Source organism: Schistocerca cancellata, chromosome 3 (assembly GCF_023864275.1).
Source record: "Schistocerca cancellata isolate TAMUIC-IGC-003103 chromosome 3, iqSchCanc2.1, whole genome shotgun sequence".
Classification (NCBI taxonomy): domain Eukaryota; kingdom Metazoa; phylum Arthropoda; class Insecta; order Orthoptera; family Acrididae; genus Schistocerca; species Schistocerca cancellata.
The window spans coordinates 379,256,991-379,279,081 of record NC_064628.1 but is presented as its reverse complement, the minus strand read 5'-3'; the positions used below and the strand labels follow the sequence as shown (position 1 = coordinate 379,279,081).

General features: G+C 44.5%; 1 protein-coding gene across 1 annotated transcript in view; it reads right to left on the bottom strand.

Moving 5' to 3' along the window:
- LOC126176718 (beta-1,3-glucan-binding protein-like) overlaps window positions 1-22,091 on the bottom strand; it is a 77,705-nt gene that overhangs the window by 49,769 nt on the left and 5,845 nt on the right. Inside the window, exon 2 of the mRNA XM_049923886.1 lies at window positions 3,857-4,011. Coding sequence (XP_049779843.1) covers window positions 3,857-4,011 — 155 coding nt within the window. The remainder of the gene's footprint in view (window positions 1-3,856; window positions 4,012-22,091) is intronic.

Below are 22,091 nucleotides of genomic sequence, written 5' to 3'. Positions count from 1 at the left end.
GACCGCACATGTCCCAAAATCTCGTCACGATACCTGACAGCAGTTAAACCTTGCCAATTCACGGCTAAAATTTCATAAAGATGTGTTCGAGTGGTCCATATTATCCCTGCCCATACTATTAAGGATCTTCCTCGATATCGACTTCTTTCCACAATGCTTGGGTCTCGAAATTGTGTTCCACGTTCCTTCCAGATGCGATTGCTTGGAGAATCACTCTCCAGATCAAAGCGGGGCTCATCTATGGAAAGAACATTGGCCCATTTTCGACGTCCAGGTGGTATGTTGACGACTTCACTCTTCTGTGGGGTATCAGAGGTACACATACAGCCGGCTTCTGACAATAAAGGGCACTCTTCTAAGGTCTGTCACCGTTTGTCTCAATACAACACGTCCAGTGGATGATGTGAGGTAAAATGCCAGTTGCCATGCAGTACTAAGGCGGTACCGTCGTGCCCTTACAGTCAAATAACACTCCTCTCTGTCTGTTATCACACCTGGTCGGCCCTGCCCTGGTCTTCGGTCTCCCTATATTGTCGCCACATCCGAGAAATAACAGGCCACGCCAGTTTGCGACTGTCCTTCTTCCGTTCTTCTTATCGTCTTCCACCGCAGAGAGTCTGGTAAGGGCCATCTTTGTGCCATACCGCCCCGCCTGTGACTGCATACACAGCGATTGTGGATGTGGGACTACCCGGCACGCACTACACCCTTTGATAAATGCCCTGACGTCATCATGGCGAGGTTGTCCGTTGACCGGAATGCAGCCTTCCGAGCAGAACACGATTGTACGGACATCTGTTGGGAGTTCGTGTGATTATACTGTGAATTAGACACGAGACGGGGAAATAGAGGTATGATGCTTACATTTTGGACACCAGTGTAGTTTTGTTGGTGGTGGGTGTGACAAGTCATCCTGCAAAGCGTTTTTTTTTTGTTTTGTTTTTTAAATGTATTCTCCTAGAATAGATACTTTAGAACCCCTTTAATGATGAAAATGTACTAAATCTAATAGCAACATACAGACCTGACCTGTTTGCGGAAGTCCATATCGAAACTGCTATCAGGGACCACAATTCAGCTTTGGCAACAGTGAATAGCAAAACGCAAAGCGCAACTACAGCAAGCAGAAAGATTTATATGTTCAGCAAACTAGACAGAGGAACAATAGTGTCATACCTCAGTAAGGAATCTGGGACTTTTAGCTGGTAATAGGAGCATGTAGAGGAACTGTGGCTAAAGTTTAAAAGAATAGCTGATCATGCACTGGATAGATACGTATCCAGTAGGGCAGTTCATAATGAGAGAGATACCCCATGGTATAGAGTCACTGTAAACAAACTTCGTAGGAAACAGACTACGGCATAGTAACTATAAAGAAAGCTTAGACCTATAGATAGAGAAATACTGAAGGAACCGCGTATGGCAGTAAAGAGGGCAATGCAGGAAACCTCCAATGATTACCGTAGCAGAATATTATCAAATCAGCTTTCACAGAATCCTCGTACATACCGGTCATGTGTAAAGGCTGTTAGTGGCACCAACGTTTGTGCCCTGTCACTCATGGACGAGAATGGAACTGACATTGAGAGTAGCCAAACAAAATGTTAAAAAACATTCCTTTCCAACGGAAAATCCAGGAGTATTGACGTAACTTAATTCTCATACAGCTGAAAAGATGAGTCAAATAGATGGTGTTGAGAAACAGCTGAAATCATGAAATGGAACAAACCCCAGGTCCTTTGGAATCCATATCACAATCTTTACCCAGCTCACGGCTGAGTTAGACCCTCTGTTAACTATAATATATCGTAGATCCCTCTAACAAATAAACTCTGGCCAGATGTTGGAAGAAAGGACAGGACAGACAGGTCTTCATGAAGGGTAGCAGAAGTGACGCTTAAAACTGCAGTTTAATATTTTTATCATCCATTACTTGTAGAATATTAGAACATATTATGAGCTCAAACATAGTGAGGTATCTAGAACAGAACGAGCTCCTCCAGGCCGTCCTGCATGGATTTCGAGAAGATAGATAATGTGAAACCCAACTCGCACTTTCCTCATACGACGTACTGGAAGCCAGGGATCAAGACAATAAGGTAGATACAGCATTTTTCGATTTCAGAAATGCATTTGAATCGTACCACACCTCCGCTTACTAAGAAAAGTGCGATCATATGGAGTCTCAGACGAAATAAGTGACTGGATTGGGGGATTCATAGTAGTGAGAACGCAGCATGTTATCTTCGATGGAGAGGCACGGCAGATGTAGAAGTAACTTCAGATGTGCACCATGGAAGTGTGTTCGGACCCTTGTTGTTCATTTCCTTGCCGACAATATTCATAGAAACCTCAGAGTTTTTGCAGATGGCGCAGTTATGTCCATCGGAGTAGAATCTGAACGAAGCTGTAGAAATGTTCAGTCAGACCTAGATAAGATTTCAAAATGGTGCTATGATTGACAGATTGTTTTAAATGTCCAAAAAAATAAAATTGTACACTTAACAAAACAAAAAACATAGTATCCTATCAATAAAATGTTAGTGGGTGACAGCTGGATTCTGAAAACTCATACAAATACTTGGGTGTAACACTTAGAACGGACATGAAGTGGAGCGATCACATAGGTTCAGTCGTGGGTAAAGCAGGTTGCAGACTTTTGTTTATAGGAAGAATACTAGGGAAATGAAATCAGTCTACAAAGGAAATTGCTTACAAATCTCTCGTGCGACTTATCCTGGGATATTGGTTCCGTACCAGATAGGATTACAAGGGGATATCGAACGTGTACAGAGAAGGGCAGTACAAATGCTGACAGGTTTGTTTGACACTCGGGGAGAATGTCACTGAGATGTTGAATGAACTGACCTGGCAGATTCTTTAAGATAGACGGAAACTATCCAGAGAAAGCATACTTCCAAAATTTATAGAACTGACTTTGAAAGATGATTCCAGGAATATATGACCCCACGTATGGCTCACACAGGGATCGTGAAGATAAGGTGCAATAATTACAGCACGCGCAGAGGCATTTAAACAATGATTTCTCTCGCGCTCCATACGTGAATGGAACGGGAAAATGCCCTAATATCTGGTACAGTTGGTTGTAGCCTCTGCCATCCACTTCAAAGCGGTTCGCAGAGTATGAATGTAGATGCAGATGTAGATCGTCTGCGATACAGATAATGAAGTTATTCAGTCACATACTGTTTCTCCCACGAATGAATAATAAACATCCGTATCTCCGCATGTACAATTATCACATTGTGGAAGGTAAGTTTCGTAGACGAGACCAGGAAGAAGATTTGCTGTGGCACATTTTTGGAAATGTATATTTTGATGTTTCATGGAATAATTTGTGCTGTAACGGTAGTAAGGTCATAGCTTTTGTAGTAGTACGTATCGATTTAATTCTTGTACTACCTCACTATTGAATTACTTGGTGAGGTGTTGTCTGTCTTAGTCCATTTTCAGGTTAAGGTATTCTGATAACATTCTAGGGAAGTCACCTCATGGCACTGTGTTCAGTTACAAGGTAATTTTGAGAGGATTTTGAGTGTCTGCACACTGTTTGATGTTCAGGTACGCAAGCTGTGCATATTAATTTCACGTTGCCCCGATTTTCTGTACTGTGTTCTCCTGCCATTATTTCGACAGCAGATAGCGTTACAAAACTGACTATTGGTTCATGAAAATTTATGTAACATTCAATAAATCAGGGCTTCGTCTATGTAAAAGCTTTCCGGAGTTTGAGTCTGTGTGGGTTCCCACCGTCGTAAACGGATTATTTGTCAAACGTTACAAGCTCAGCAGTAGACGCAGTTACACGGCCGTGAGCGTTTCGGCGCATACTCACTCATCGGCAGGCGACCCGCCGTTGAGGTCTATGGTGCCGCTGGACAGGAAGGCCTCTCCGTACTGGTCAGAGGTCAGCGTGGGCCGGATGTTGAGGTAGCCGTCCCTGGCGAAGCTGTTGGATCGGTTGTTCACGTAGATCTGGAACTCCCAGTTCTGCAACAACGGATAAATTGACTCAGGAAATAGCCCATACTTTTCAAAATTTCAAACAATCTTTAAAACTGAAAACCTAAACAAGTCAGGACAAAGAACACACACACACTCTCTCTCTCTTTCTCTCTCCTTCTCTCTCTCTCTCTCTCTCTCTTTCCTCCCCCTCCCCCCGCCCCCACCCCACTACCCCTCCTTACAAATGGCCACGAAATTTACCTTTAAAAAAAGCTTCATGCAGAGCTCCAACGTTTATCTCATAAATAATGATCGATGTTTATATCAATGCCAAACGTAATTTCACACGTCAATTTTGCGCTGTAAATAGATGTTATTTTTGCTATAATGAACATAATAAATATAAACTGATACACAATTACTGTCACCAATGTACAATGTAAGTGCTAGACGAAGAAACTCTCTGCCCAGACACAAACTCTTTGAACACAACTTTCGGCATGCCCTTTGGTTTATTTACATTTTGTGAACCATTCCCTCCCGGTGCAGGTTCTAGACCTCTTTCGGGCATGGGTGTGTGTGTTTCTCCTTAGGATAATTTAGGTTAATTACTGTGTAAGGTTAGGGACTGATGACCTTAGCAGTTAAGACCCGTAAAATTTCACACACATTTGAACATTTTTTGAACCATTCCTGGCGAAGAGAAATCTACTAGTATAAAAAACAGACCTTAATTTGAGGTTGAAATTTCTGAGAATGTACAGTCATGCTCAAAAGTATCCGAACGACCTGAATGGCATTTCGACTTATTCGCATGCAACCTGCATAATGCAGCTGTCTAGCAGGTCCTCTAATCGCTCCTTGGTACAGTCGTTCGACTATTGAAAATGGTTCCAACACGTCACCACTAGAAAACACTAGTCTGAATCGCAACAACTCTAGATGTAAAGTAATACTACGATACCACAAATATCAGGGAACACCTTATCACAGATAAGACTGTCCTTAAGGCTTGTAAGCTCACATTTATTACAATAAATGATATACCTGAAATGTCACCACTCTCATTATTACGTCAGATAGGTAATGCACGTAGTAAGTTCGTCGTATTCATGATTTTCTCTTCAAAGTAACATACCGTACTTACTATTTAATACAAAATGACATCAAAAATTTAAATTATTCACGAGCAGCTAGTTGAGAATATGCATGAACTTCAAATGACACGACGAACCGTCTCGTTCTGCATATGGATTGAAGCCCAGACTAAGGAAAGATTTCGTGACTGACGGAAACTAACAGTCATTCCTGATTAGGTATACAGAGAGTGATATACCTCCATTTCAGACAGTATCAGTCAGCAGATACCAACTTTAAATTACATAACGCAAACATTTTTAACGGACCCTAATTCCTACCCAGCACCTATTGTCCCTGTTAACGAACTACGAGAGATGTTAAATATTGCTTCTTAACTACTAACTTACTTGAAATGCCGTGAGGTAAAGCTTTGTGTTGGACAGGGATTCGAACCCATAACCTAATAAGATAGATATCCAAGCACAATCAACTGTGACATATCGCATTTTCTCGGCAGTAGCTAGATGTTTTAACTGAAATGACGAGACGAAGCATTAATTTTTTCCTTCCCAGGACTCAAACCCAACACCTATCGCTGTTTTATTCTAGAGAAAACGAACGTTAAATATGGGTTTGTTGCACCAGCAGCGACATGTGAGCATGTTTGAACTATAAATAATATGACGAAGAGTTCAGTGCTGACTGGGGATAGAGCTCTACACATATAGTTGTTGACTACACACAAAGATACGTCAGCTACCGAATTTTTCTCCTCCAGCAGCTCGGAATAACATCTTGAACTTACAGTGATCTCGCAAATACACTCCTGGAAATGGAAAAAAGAACACATTGACACCGGTGTGTCAGACCCACCATACTTGCTCCGGACACTGCGAGAGGGCTGTACAAGCAATGATCACACGCACGGCACAGCGGACACACCAGGAACCGCGGTGTTGGCCGTCGAATGGCGCTAGCTGCGCAGCATTTGTGCACCGCCGCCGTCGGTGTCAGCCAGTTTGCCGTGGCATACGGAGCTCCATCGCAGTCTTTAACACTGGTAGCATGCCGCGACAGCGTGGACGTGAACCGTATGTGCAGTTGACGGACCTTGAGCGAGGGCGTATAGTGGGCATGCGGGAGGCTGGGTGGACGTACCGCCGAATTGCTCAACACGTGGGGCGTGAGGTCTACACAGTACATCGATGTTGTCGCCAGTGGTCGGCGGAAGGTGCACGTGCCCGTCGACCTGGGACCGGACCGCAGCGACGCACGGATGCACGCCAAGACCGTAGGATCCTACGCAGTGCCGTAGGGGACCGCACCGCCACTTCCCAGCAAATTAGGGACACTGTTGCTCCTGGGGTATCGGCGAGGACCATTCGCAACCGTCTCCATGAAGCTGGGCTACGGTCCCGCACAGCGTTAGGCCGTCTTCCGCTCACGCCCCAACATCGTGCAACCCGCCTCCAGTGGTGTCGCGACAGGCGTGAATGGAGGGACGAATGGAGACGTGTCGTCTTCAGCGATGAGAGTCGCTTCTGCTTTGGTGCCAATGATGGTCGTATGCGTGTTTGGCGCCGTGCAGGTGAGCGCCACAATCAGGACTGCATACGACCGAGGCACACAGGGCCAACACCCGGCATCATGGTGTGGGGAGCGATCTCCTACACTGGCCGTACACCACTAGTGATCGTCGAGGGGACACTGAATAGTGCACGGTACATCCAAACCGTCATCGAACCCATCGTTCTACCATTCCTAGACCGGCAAGGGAACTTGCTGTTCCAACAGGACAATGCACGCCCGCATGTATCCCGTGCCACCCAACGTGCTCTAGAAGGTGTAAGTCAACTACCCTGGCCAGCAAGATCTCCGGATCTGTCCCCCATTGAGCATGTTTGGCACTGGATGAAGCGTCGTCTCACGCGGTCTGCACGTCCAGCACGAACGCTGGTCCAACTGAGGCGCCAGGTGGAAATGGCATGGCAAGCCGTTCCACAGGACTACATCCAGCATCTCTACGATCGTGTCCATGGGAGAATAGCAGCCTGCATTGCTGCGAAAGGTGGATATACACTGTGCTAGTGCCGACATTGTGCATGCTCTGTTGCCTGTGTCTATGTGCCTGTGGTTCTGTCAGTGTGATCATGTGATGTATCTGACCCCAGGAATGTGTCAATAAAGTTTCCCCTTCCTGGGACAATGAATTCACGGTGTTCTTATTTCAATTTCCAAGAGTGTAGTTCTGTGTCTCACTGGGAGTCAAAAACATCAAATATCGTTAGTGCTGACAAAGAATGAAAATACATTAAAAATCTAATTATTATCCACCAGCAGGTAGGTGTTATCATGCTAGATCTTGATAATACATAATGAAATCTTTAGTGCCGGGCCAGGATTCGAACCCATTCACGCGCAATATGTGGAGATGTCGAGGAATCTGCAGTTTTGAACAAACAACAAATTGTAGCCGAGCTGTATTGTCGTGATGGGAAGAAATTCCGCGTTAAGGGCGGTCTGAGTTGTACTCCCAGTTCGGAACCAATTTTATCGAGATACAGAAGCTCCGATAAAAGACGGAATAAGTGTCCTGTGAGCCTACATAGCGTTGTTTCGTCACTAGAAATAAATAACTAGTATAAGAAAGGTTAATGGTGATAGAGTTTCTACATGTCGCCACTCCAGACTTTATTGTAGCTCAACCTAACGTCTACTTGGTAGAGAAGGAATATCATTTTTAATGTGAATTTCAGACCACAATGCCATTATATCTTCTTCACTTGGTGTAGCCAGAAGAAAATGGAATCTGTCTCTCCCTATCCAAAAACACTGACCGAAGTTGGAATCAAATCCAGACCATAGATATATGAACCTCTCGTCAGCCCAACAGACCACCAAATCCTCTTCTCAGTGGCTCATTTTTCAATCATAGCGCCGTTGTGCCACACTGGCTGAGAATTCTGAGACACAGGGTCCCTGTATCAATTTGCAGCATGTTCAGTAAATTCATTTACTTAGTTGACCGAATCACCACGAACTAGTTGCGTAGGCTACCCAGTGCATACATTCAACTTTATTTTGTATTCACCAAAATAAAATCACGTAACTGCCACCAACACAGAACTGCCAACAGTTTAGGATGCAGAAATTTAAATAGGAAGTGTTCCTTTCCACTTGAGCTACTCTGTTGCGATATCTGTTTGTTGAAAACGTCGTGCAGTGCAAAAGAAAAGGTATAACTGTTTGTCTCTGGACATATGCATTATCCCACAGCGCTGTGGAATGCAGAAGTTCTGGAGGAATTGTTGTTGATTTCTGGAGCCATTGTAGCTGTGTGTTGGCTACTAGCGTAATGGTAAGTGTCGTGAGTTCGAGTACATTCACTGCTATATTTTTTAATACGCAATTCTGCTGTCTGCTAAAGTTATCAATCTAATGGACCTTTTAACATAATTCCCTTCACTTCTCAACCCAAAATAGTCATATGTGGAAAAAGGGCTAACTTCTGCGACATTTTGGCGCTGCAGTCCGGAACCGCGGGACTGCTACGGTCGCAGGTTCGAATCCTGCCTCGGGCATGGGTGTGTGTGGTGTCCTTAGTTTAGTTAGGTTTAAGTAGTTCTAAGTTCTAGGGGACTTATGACCTAAGATGTTGAGTCCCATAGTGCTCAGAGCCATTTGAACCATTTTTTTACGACATTTTGTTCATTTCAGGTTTAACAGACAGCCAGACAGTAGATGCATCTGGAAACTTTTGTGTTATATATGGGTAGAGCGCATCGTGCCAAAATACGTTGGAAAAGTTTTTTCTACATTAGCTGTCGTTTGGTAGTGGCATTTTATTCTTCTTCAAACCTTGTTTGACAGCTTTACTCAGAACAAGTTTTCTACATGCATGTAATCAATAAACTGCATGTGCATTTTCTGACTGTTGGAATACTCTCTTTCAAATTCTGAAGGTGGCAGGGGTAAAATACAGGGAGCGAAAGGCTATTTACAATTTGTCAGAAACCAGATGGCAGTTATAAGAGTCGAGGGGTATGAAAGGGAAGCAGTGGTTGGGAAGGGAGTGAAACAGGGTTGTAGACTCTCCCCGATGTTATTCAATCTGTATATTGAGCAAGCAGTGAAGGAAACAAAAGAAAAATTCGGAGTAGGTATTAAAATCCATCGAGAAGAAATAAAAACTTTGAGGTTCGCCGATGACATTGTAATTCTGTCAGAGACAGCAAAGGACTTGGAAGAGCAGTTGAACGGAATGGAGAGTGTCATGAAAGGAGGGTATAAGATGAACATCAACAAAAGCAAAACAAGGATAATGGAATGTAGTCGAATTAAGTCAGGTGATGCTGAGGGAATTAGATTAGAAAATGAGACAAAGTAGTAAAGGAGTTTTGCTATTTGGGGAGCAAAATAACTGATGATGGTCGAAGTAGAGAGGATATAAAATGTAGACTGGTAATGTCAAGGAAAGCGTTTCTGAAGAAGAGAAATTTGTTAACATCGAGTATAGATTCAAGCGTCAGGAAATCGTTTCTGAAAGTATTTGTATGGAACGTAGCCATGTATGGAAGTGAAACATGGACGATAACTAGTTTGGACAAGAAGAGAATAGAAGCGCTCGAAATGTGGTGCTACAGAAGAATGCTCAACATTAGATGGGTAGATCATATAACTAATGAGGAGGTATTGAATAGGATTGGGGAGAAGAGAAGTTTGTGGCACAACTTGACTAAAAGAAGGGATCGATTGGTAGGATATGTTCTGAGGCATCGAGTTATCACCAATTTAGTATTGGAAGGCAGCGTGGAGGGTAAAAATCGTAGAGGGAGACCAAGAGATGAATACACTAAACAGATTCAGAAGGATGTAGGTTGTAATGGGTACTGGGAGATGAAGAAGCTTGCGCAGGATAGAGTAGCATGGAGAGCTGCATCAAACCAGTCTCAGGACTGAAGACCACAATAACAACAACGTAGATAACATCAGAGAATTTGCATATATCGTTGATGATTAATTTCTCTCTCACGTTTACTACTGTTTTAACAACATTGAAGGAAACCTTTCGAAAATTGTGAGCTATAATATAAAAAATGAAATAAAACTACCCACGATAACCTTACGACGAAAGACTGTTTTAATAAAACTGAGTATCTGTACACAAGCGTGCCTCTATAGTCACGAATTGGTAAAATACTACTCACTTTGATTTTGAAAGGTTCTGTATTTAATTGGTATGCTGTGTCATACTCAAGATGCATGCAAATGTGGCATTTCATAAATAAAGTTACGTAATGCTAGAACCCCAAAATTTGCTTGTCAGCTGCGGAAAGAGGCGTTACCTGTTGTGCAGCATTGTAAGTTTTTCACCATTGCACTATGAGCCGAAAGTATTTTCTTACGATTTCCTTATCGATGTTTGGTCTGAATGTTTGTAGCTCTTTCACAGAAGGGATAAAAACGGTACACTTAGTGAGACTGGAACTGGGAAAAATAACAGACGTGGTTTCATAGGTCAGACGTTACCACAGAGCTAGCGAAGAAGTATGTGTCTTAGGTTCCTCTTACGAAACCAGTAATGACTAGAACTCGTAAACCGCTATTTAAAAGCCGATATTAGTTGCGATTTCCATGTGCAACGACTTGCCTGGACAATCTTTTGTTACACCTCAAGCGATAATAACTCAGATTATACAATGGTAATGACAGGTAAAATCAAGTGAACTTTGAGGCTTAATTCCGTGCACACCAGGATGTAACTCGTCGATCACAGAGTTGCCAGACATTCCTTGCCTTGTTGCCAAATCTCAGTTACAATACCAGTAGGAGGAAGACGAACCGATGTGATCCTACAGCGGGCTGGGAAGTGACCATAGCTGGTGTCTCCAAATCGCTTCTGCAACGGCTTGGAATACGTAATGTGTCTGATTCGCATTTCTGTAACTAGGTTTAGAGACTGGAGCGTAGTTACTAATAATACTCAGAACTGACTGCAAACTAAGCATCATAAATCAGTAACTCTCATAGTTGTTTTTATATTTCTCTCGTAATTCCATCTTTTATCGGAGCTTCTGTATCTCGATAAAATTGGTTCCGAACTGGGAATGCAACTCAGACCGCCCTTAACGCGGAATTTCTTCCCTTCGTGACAATACAGCTCGGCTACAATTTGTTGTTTGTTCAAAACTGCAGATTCCTCAACATCTCCACATATTGCGCGTGAATGGGTTCGAATCCTGGCCCGGCACTAAAGATTTCATTATGTATTACCAAGATCTAGCATGATAACACCTATCTGCTGGTGGATAATAATTTCGAGTTTTAACGTATTTTCATTCGTTGTCAGCACTAACGATATTTGACGTTTTTGACTCCCAGTGAGACACAGAACTACACTCCTGGAAATGGAAAAAAGAACACATTGACACCGGTGTGTCAGACCCACCATACTTGCTCCGGACACTGCGAGAGGGCTGTACAAGCAATGATCACACGCACGGCACAGCGGACACACCAGGAACCGCGGTGTTGGCCGTCGAATGGCGCTAGCTGCGCAGCATTTGTGCACCGCCGCCGTCAGTGTCAGCCAGTTTGCCGTGGCATACGGAGCTCCATCGCAGTCTTTAACACTGGTAGCATGCCGCGACAGCGTGGACGTGAACCGTATGTGCAGTTGACGGACTTTGAGCGAGGGCGTATAGTGGGCATGCGGGAGGCCGGGTGGACGTACCGCCGAATTGCTCAACACATGGGGCGTGAGGTCTCCACAGTACATCGATGTTGTCGCCAGTGGTCGGCGGAAGGTGCACGTGCCCGTCGACCTGGGACCGGACAGCAGCGACGCACGGATGCACGCCAAGACCGTAGGATCCTACGCAGTGTCGTAGGGGACCGCACCGCCACTTCCCAGCAAATTAGGGACACTGTTGCTCCTGGGGTATCGGCGAGGACCATTCGCAACCGTCTCCATGAAGCTGGGCTACGGTCCCGCACAGCGTTAGGCCGTCTTCCACTCACGCCCCAACATCGTGCAGCCCGCCTCCAGTGGTGTCGCGACAGGCGTGAATGGAGGGACGAATGGAGACGTGTCGTCTTCAGCGATGAGAGTCGCTTCTGCCTTGGTGCCAATGATGGTCGTATGCGTGTTTGGCGCCGTGCAGGTGAGCGCCACAATCAGGACTGCATACGACCGAGGCACACAGGGCCAACACCCGGCATCATGGTGTGGGGAGCGATCTCCTACACTGGCCGTACACCACTGGTGATCGTCGAGGGGACACTGAATAGTGCACGGTACATCCAAACCGTCATCGAACCCATCGTTCTACCATTCCTAGACCGGCAAGGGAACTTGCTGTTCCAACAGGACAATGCACGTCCGCATGTATCCCGTGCCACCCAACGTGCTCTAGAAGGTGTAAGTCAACTACCCTGGCCAGCAAGATCTCCGGATCTGTCCCCCATTGAGCATGTTTGGGACTGGATGAAGCGTCGTCTCACGCGGTCTGCACGTCCAGCACGAACGCTGGTCCAACTGAGGCGCCAGGTGGAAATGGCATGGCAAGCCGTTCCACAGGACTACATCCAGCATCTCTACGATCGTGTCCATGGGAGAATAGCAGCCTGCATTGCTGCGAAAGGTGGATATACACTGTACTAGTGCCGACATTGTGCATGCTCTGTTGCCTGTGTCTATGTGCCTGTGGTTCTGTCAGTGTGATCATGTGATGTATCTGACCCCAGGAATGTGTCAATAAAGTTTCCCCTTCCTGGGACAATGAATTCACGGTGTTCTTATTTCAATTTCCAGGAGTGTATTTGCGAGTTCACTGTAAGTTCAAGATGTTATTCCGAGCTGCTGGTGGTGAAAAATTCTGTAGCTGACGTATTTTTATGTGTAGTCAACAACTATATGTGTGGGGCTCTGTTCCCAGTCAGTACTGAACTCTTCGTCATATTATTTATAGTTCAAACATGCTCACATGTCGCTGCTGGTGCAACAAACCCATATTTAACGTTCGTTTTCTCTAGAATAAAACAGTGATAGGTGCTGGGTTGGAGTCATGGGAAGGAAAAAATTAATGCTTCGTCTCGTCATTTCAGTTAAAACATCTAGCTACTGCCGAGAAAATGCGATATGTCACAGTTGATTGTGCTTGGATATCTATCTTATTAGGTTATGGGTTCGAATCCCTGTCCAACACAAAGCTTTACCTCACGGCATTTCAAGTAAGTTACTTGTTAAGAAGCAATATTTAACATCTCTCGTAGTTCGTTAACAGGGACAATAGGTGCTGGGTAGGAATTCGGGTCCGCTAAAAATGTTTGCGTTATGTAACTTAAAGTTGGTATCTGCTGATTGATACTGTCTATACTGTCTAAAATGGAGGTATATCACTCACTGTATGCCTAATCAGGAATGACTGTTAGTTTCCGTCAGTCACGAAATCTTTCCTTAGTCTGGGTTTCAATCCATATGCAGAACGAGACGGTTCGTCGTGTCATTTGAAGTTCATGCATATTCTCAACTAGCTGCTCGTGAATAATTTAAATTTTTGATGTCATTTTGTATTAAATAGTAAGTACGGTATGTTACTTTGAAGAGAAAATCATGAATACGACGAACTTACTACGTGCATTACCTATCTGACGTAATAATGAGAGTGGTGACATTTCAGGTATGTCATTTATTGTAATAAATGTGAGCTACAAGCCTTAAGGAGAATCTTATCTGTGATAAGGTGTTCCCTGATATTTGTGGTACCGTAGTATTACTTTATATCTTGAGTTATTGCGATACAGAGTAGTGTTTTCCAGTGGTGACATGTTGGAGCCATTTTCAACAGTCAAACGACTGTACGAAGGAGCGATTAGAGGACCTGCTAGACAGCTGTGTTATGTGGGTTGCATGCGAATCAGGTGAAATGCAATTCAGGTCGTTCGGATACTTTTGAACACGACTGTACGTTTGAAGCACAGCATTGTATGGTAGTGAAACATGGACTATGGGAAAACCGGAAAAGAAAGAACAGAAGCATTTGAGATATGATACTACAGATGAATATTGGAAATTTGATAGACTGATAAGGTAAGAAATGATCAGGTTCTGCGCGGGATCGGAGAGGAAAGGAATACATGGAGAACACTGACGAGGAGAAGGGACAGGATGAGAGGACATATGTTAAGACGTCAGGGAATAACTTTACGGTACTAGTACGGGAGGGAGTTGTAGAGGGCAAAAACTGCAGAGGAAGACAGAGACTGGAATACATCCAGCAAATAACTGGTGGGCGTAGGTCGCAAGTGCTACTCTGAGATGAAAAGGTGGCACAGGAGAGGAATTCGTGGCGGGCCGCATCAAACCAGTCAGTATACTGATGACTCAGGAAGCATGCATGCTGTTGCATTTAAAACCTTAATGTCTGCAGCTCGTGCAACAATTAAAACCGGAACATTATGGCCGGCGTCTCCAATGTTGTATCACAGTGCAGGAAGCGTTTGAGGATGAACGTTTGGCCTGCTAGCGGACTATCGTTCCATTTATCTGGTTAGGTTAATCGTCACGACGTGGGAATGTGGGTCACTGAAAATCCTCGTGAAGTTATGTCCCACGGAGGAGATTTAGCGGACACTGATATTTTCTGTGCAGTGTGACCTGTATGGGCCGTTTTTCTTCCCTGAGAAGTCTGTGGCAGCTACCTCTTACGTTGCAGTTGTGGTCGTTTTCACAACTGACAGCAGATTCCAAGAATATTAGCTTCCCAGAAGACAAGGCACCTCCTCATTGGAGTATCGATGTACGTCGCTACCTAAACGACAAACATGCGCATCGCTGGATTGGGTGTAGTGATGATGATGTGGCCTTTGCTCCCTCTGCTCCGCCCCCCCCCCTCACCCCTCAGGTCGTCTGACATAACGCTTTGTGCTTTTGGGGTACAGTAAGGACGGTGCTTACATACAACACGGCCTAGAACAGTGAAAGAGCTCAGAGAAAGCATGAATGCTGCTGTGAGGGAATGGTGTTATATAAGATTTGGAATCAACTTCACTACCGCTTGGACGAGTAGCGTGCGATCAGAACGGCATTCGTAGAATACTTGTAGAGCGCATAATGCAAACTTGGTGAGTTTACGGTTGTATTCATGCGTCATTCATATTTGGGCATATAATACTTTGGAAAATATAGAGCTCTGAAAACAAATGAATCATTTATAGTAGTCCTGTACGGTTCTTTCAGCATCGCGTATCCACAGCAGCACTAGAGGATATTATTCTAGCTGTGGTCGGTGGCCACGAAAATCTGCTGTATTAGAGTGTGTTTAGAATACATCAATAAGCAACTGAATTAGGGATGAACGTTGCTAACGAGACAGCTCTCGTATAGCTACGGAGATAAGGATACTTCAGCGTGTCACGTGAACAATGTATCGTCAAGACTTGCTTTGGTCAACGTAGTGGGCGTCGACAGTACCATTTTCAAGACATACGATATCGTTGCGTTTGATACTGACCAAATCGAGGTCGTATGGAACACTTCGTTTCGGGATCTTTCGGACATTGGGATTGCCACCTGTCGCCATGTCGAAGGCATACCACAAGTAGCTCGATTTGAGGGAAAGCCCACTCCGACAGAGTCGCCTGCCACGGGCGACATCGTTTTGAGGACAGGGTCGCCGCGGGCAGCAGCGAATTGCAACATCAAATAGACAGAGCAAGTCCCTTGCGGGGTCAACGCAAGACAACAACCTGTGGGCAATCGTACTGCCCGGAAGCACTTCTCTGTCATTAGCATTGCGAAATCCTCCTCGTGTTTTTCTCACGTGAAAACCTGAAAGCTACGATCAGAGCAGTCAGGCAGATACAGTTTTTCGACATCTGCGTCCACATAGATACTCCGTCAGGCACCGTAAGGTGCGTGGCGGAGGTTATCCTGTAGCACTACTAGTCATTTCCCTTCCTGCTCCACTCGCTAATAGAGCCAAACAAAGACGACCATCTATATGCCTCCGCATGAGCCCTAATCCCCCCTCATGAAGCATGGACCTTGCCGTTGGTGGGGAGGCTTGCGTGCCTCAACGATACAGATAGCCGTACCGTAGGTGCAACCACAACGGAGGGGTATCTGTTGAGAGGCCAGACAAACGTGTGGTTCCTGAAGGGGGGAGCAGCCTTTTCAATAGTTGCAGGGGCAACAGTCTGGGTGATTGACTGACCTGGCCTTGTAACATTAACCAAAAAGGCCTTGCTGTGCTGGTACTGCAAACGGCTGAAAGCAAGGGGAAACTACAGCCAAAATTTTTCCCGAGGACATGCAGCTTTACTTGTGGTTAAATGATGATGACGTCCTCTTGGGTAAAATATTCCGGAGGTAAAATAGTCTCCCATTCGGATCTCCGGGCGGGGACTACTCAGGAGGACGTCGTTATCAGGAGAAAGAAAACTGGCGTTTTACGGATCGGAGTGTTGAATGTCAGATCCCTTAATTGGGCAGGCAAGTTAGAAAATTTAAAAAGGGAAATGGATAGTCTAATAAAATCAGGTGATGTTAAGGGAATTAGATTAGGAAATGAAACACTTAAAGTAGTAAATGCGTGCTGCTATTTGGGGAGCAAAATAACTGATGATTGTCGAAGTGGAGAGGATATAAAATGTAGACTAGCAATGGCAAGAAAAGCGTTTCTGAAGAAGAAAAATTTGTTAACATCGAGTATAGATTTAAGTGTCAGGAAGTCTTTTCTAAAAGTATTTTTATGGAGTGTAGGCATGTATGGATGTGAAACATGGACGATAAATAGTTTAGACAAGAAAAGAATAGAAGCTTTCGAAATGTGGTGCTACAAAAGAATACTGAAGATTAGATGGGTAGATCACGTAACTAATGAGGAAGTACTGAATAGAATCGGGGAGAAGAAGAATTTGTGGCACAACTTGACTAGAAGAAGGGATCGGTTAGTAGGACACGTTCTGCGGCATCAAGTGATCACCAATTTAGTAATGGAGGGAAACGTGGAGGGTAAAAATCGTAGAGGGAGACCAAGAGATGAATACACTAAGCAGATTCAGAAGGATGTTGGTTGCAGTAGTTACTCGGAGATGAAGAAACTTGCACAGGATAGAGTAGCATGTAGAGCTGCATCAAACCAGTCTCTAGACTGAAGACCGCAACAACGCATGAGCCCTAATTTCTCGTCTTTTAGCTTCGTGGTGCTTACGCGAAATGCACGTTGGCGGCAGCAGAATCGTTCGGTAGTCAGCTTCTAATGGCGGTTCTCTAAATTTCCCCGATGGTGTTTCTCGAAAAGAACTTCGCCATCCCTCCAGGGATTCCCATTTGAGTTCCCGAAGCATCTCCGTAACTCTTACATGTTGTTCGAACCTACCAGTAACGAATCTGGCAGGCCGCCTCTGACTTGCTTCGATCTCTTACTTCTGTCCGACCTGGTACGGATCCCAAACACTGGAGCAGTACTCAAGTGTAGGTCGCACCAGCATCCTACATGCGGTCTGCTTTACAGGTGAACCACTTTCTCCTAAAATTCTTTCAATAAGCCGAAGTCGACCATTCGCCAACCCTGCCATAGTTCTCACATGCTCGTTCCATTTCATATCGCTTTGCAACGTTACGCCCAGATATTCAAACAACTTGTCTGTGTCAAGCCCGACACTAGTAATACTGTATCCGAACTTTGCAGGTTTTATCTCCGTATTTATCCACATCAGCTTACGTTTTTCCACGTTTAGAAGTAACTGCTATTTATCGCACCGATTAGAAATTTTGTCTAAGTCGTCATGTATCTTTCTACAGTCACTCAACGACAACATCTTAGCAGCGCGGTGTAGCCTCGCGGTCTAGGGCGCCTTGTCACGGTCCCCCTGTCGGAGGTTCGAGTCCTCCCTCGGGCATGGGTGTGTGTGTTGTCCTTAGATTAACTCTATATATTCGATTAAGTAATGTGTAAGCTTAGGGACCGCTGACCTTAGCAGTTTGGTCCCATAGGACATACCACAAATTAATTAAACAACATCTTAGCGTACACGACAGGATCATCAGCAAACAACTGCAGATTGTTGCCCACCCTGTACGCCAACAGCGCTCCTATCAGCCCTATCACACTTCCGTGGGGCACTCCTGACGGTACCCTTGCCTCTGATGAACACTCGCCGTCGAGGACAACACACAGTGTTTTATAACTTAAGTAGTCGAGCCACTCACATACGTGAGAACGTATTCCATATGCTCGTATCTTCGTTAACAGCCTACAATGCGGCACCATGTCGAACGCCTTCCAAAAATCTAGAAATACCCAACTCTGCCTGTTCCCCTTCATCCACTCAGTGTATCATGTGAGAAAAGGGCAAGCTGAGTTTCTCACGAGCGATGATTTCTAAAACCATGCTCGTTCGTGGACATACGGTTTCCAGTCTCAAGAAAGTTTATTATACTGGAAGTAAGAATATGATTGCAGCAAACCGAAGTTACGGATATTGATCAGTAATTTTGCCGTTCAAAAATGGTTCAAATGGCTCTAAGCACTATGGGACTTAACATCGGAGGTCATCAGTCCCCTAGACTTAGAACTACTTAAACCTAACTAACCTAAGGACATCAGACACATCCATGCCCGAGGAAGGATTGGAACCTGCGACCGTAGAAACCACGCGGTTCTGCACCGAAGTGCCTAGAACCGCTCGGCCACAGCGGCCGGCTTTTTGCTGTTCCCTTCTTCTGGAGTCACCTGCGCTTTTTTTCCAGTTGCTTGGGACTTTCTGCTGGGCGAGAGATCCACAATAAATGCAGGCCAGGTGAGGGGCTAATGCCATAGGGTACTCTTTGGTAAACCGAGTTTTGACCCCATCCGGATCTGGTGATTTATTTGCCTTCAAAACCTTTAGTTGTTTCTCTACGACAGAGATGCTTACTATGGGAATCTGTCCGATGATCGAATGACGGTATGTTTGTACGATTCTCCTGTGTGAACGATTTCTTGAATGTTAAACTTAAAACGCCGACTTTCGCTTTGCTGTCTTCAACTGTTGCACCAGACTTTTCAAGAAGCGACTGAATGGAAGCCTTAGACTCGGTTCATGACCTGCTGAAAGAATTTCCCTCAGTTACACACGAATATTCGTTAACTAAGGTACGGTCTTTAGTGTATCAAATGAAATTCGTGGCTGCACTGAGGACTTATTGGGAAGGGAGGACGCAGCACGTTATTTCGGAAAGAAGTAAGTTTAGCCTTGCTCCAGGGTACTGTGTTGGGATCCTAAACGGATATATTGTATAAGGGGCGATCAAAAAAGTCCCGTTCGAAGGCCGTAGAGTCTCCAGAATCGGCATGCCAATCAGGCAAAATCGCTGTGAAACATTGAGGCAACCATGCCACCTATGCACAAAGTTGAACATTCCCGTTTTGAAAACAGCGTGTCGTACTGCGTGAAGAAATTCTTAACTACCAGTTGCACATCCTCGTCCGACTGGAATTGCAGACCCTTGAAGACCTTTTTAGAGGCACCGAAGGCGTGAGATACGCATCGAGAGAGATCAGGGCTATAGGGCGGATCCTCGCGTGTCCACCACTTGAGTTGGCGTAGCTTCCGCGTTCCGACATTTGCGATATGGGAACGTGCGTTATCCTAAAGCAACAGCATAGCTTGTCGCATCATTCCACAAAGGTGGTTTTTGACAGACGTGCTGTCCCATACACATTCCTCATTCTGCTAGCGATAGTTCTCCTTCCGCATCCAAGGCAAGAGACCCAAGACGGTCCTCGTTGGACGCGTTTGGTAATAACGTCAACATAGTTTACGTTTCCGCATTTACCGGACGCACGTCTGAATGAAACAAATGCCACACTAACCGCTTGCCTACATGTCGGTGGTTATATACCCGCATCGGAATAGCGCTAGGTTAGTCATACTCTGCAGCAACGCTATCAATCGAAAACTTTTCGATTGCCCCTTGTAATTACTAATTCGGCTGACAATATTTACAGTAACCTTAGGGTTTTCTATAATATCTCGTTGTTGAATCAAGATATCATCAGAAGAGAAATCGCGTACGTGACACAAACTAAGAGCACTGTTTATCTGACGAAGTAGTAGTCGTCTTTGAAGTGTTTAGCTGAGATAACACTAGGTAATCTTACCTGTGTCTGAAGGACAAACAGTTGTCGAAAAAGATAACACTGTAGAAGTTTCCTTGTGTGAAATTGTCGCAGGTGCTGTTGTACTGGCGGAATGTTAAGTAAACTGCTAGAAACACATGCAGTGCAGAAGGCTAAGGAAAGCAGTTTCACTTCACTACTTTTGTCTTGTTTCTCACCCTTTCGCCCTTTTTGAGGAGCCACATGAGCCATGTCAGATATTTTTAATTCTACAACCGGTTTCCGTCCACAAAAAATCAAATTTCTTAAGTCCAGCGGCATCGAGACACAACTGCTATTTGTTTTCGTTTTTAGTGAGTCCAGTTGAATTTTTCCTCAGTGTACAAAAAATTATTTCGATAATCGAACAGTCGACGATCAACTAATACGCTGGGAGAAACACTAGACTCTGATTTATTTCGATGTTCAGCTCCTGTGCGATACATTTCAGGACTATAATAGTGTCAACTTTCTACTGGACGATAAATCTTAGAGTGATACAAAATTAGCATATGTTGTGCTCCAGTGAACCATAATACGACCAACAATACCAAACGATAGGATGTAACTGGTCTGAATACAAATATTTTTATATGTGGTATCTCGATGTGTACACACATCAGTGAGTTGGTTCTTTCTTCTCTACCTCGATCAGTCTTTCCACAAACACATCACAAACTTTACCACCTGATGTTTTCTACACGGTCGTAACTGCACCACTAAAAGGATTACGTCTGTCAGTATAGACTACCGGTTTTACGGCCAAACGTCCACTCTTCAACACCTGACCTGCCGCCCAGGGGAGAACAAGCATTAATATCAAGCTCTTGCCACATGTACTTGGAGGTACTATCAAACCTCAAACAAAAGATTTGTAATAGCTATAATCATTAATGTACAATGCATGTTTTTTAAGTAAGGTCCATTTCAACATAGGTATACAATGAAAGGTTATTTCAAAAAAATAAATTTATTTACAGAAAGTACATACTTCACTTTATTTTTCGACATAGTTGCCAAGTTTGTTGAAACACATATCATACCTCTCAACCAATTTCAAAATACCCTGTTCATAAAAACTTGCTGCCTGCTCCGATATCCAAGAGTTCATTGTCGTTTTCACGTCGCCGTCATTGTAACAGTTGCCACTGAGGTGTTGTTTGAGGTGGAGCAGCAGATAGTGATCAGGGCTGTAGGGTGGGTAGTCTAAAACTTCCCAGCCAAAACTGTCCAATAATTCGTGGGTCTCACCTGTGTGAGGTCTTGCATTGTCATGGAGATGGACAATTCCCTTTGTCAGCATGCCATGTCTTTTGTTTTGAATCGCTCTGTGTAGCTTTCTTAGGGTTTGGCAGTATGCTTCTGCATTGATAGTGGTTCATCGTTGCATGAAGTCGACCAACAAAACACCATGGCTATCCCAAACCACGGACGCCATGATTTTGCGCTGGGACAGAGTCTGTTTGGCCTTCACCTTTACAGGCGAGTGTGTGTCTCTCCTTTCCATGCTCTGTTGCTTCGACTCGGGCGTGATACGCAAAACCCATGTTTCGTCTCCAGTTACGATCTGACTCATGATAACGAGTCAAGAACTTCATCGCACACTCAAATCTTTGGTTTTTGTGGTCCCGTGTTAGGAGTTTCAGGACCAAATGGGAGCACAATTTCCTAAACCTTAGGTGCGCAGAAACAATGTTGTAAAGCACTGATCTCGACACGCCAGGAAATTCGCTTGAGAGACCTGTTATTGTAAAGCGCTTCGCTTCAACTGAAGCCACCAAATCGTCTGTGTTCAAAGAAGAGCGACCGGAGCAGTCCTCATCATGGACGTTGTCACGGCCATCTTTGAATTATCGTACCCACTTACGCACTTTGCTTTCACTCATAACAGTATCACCA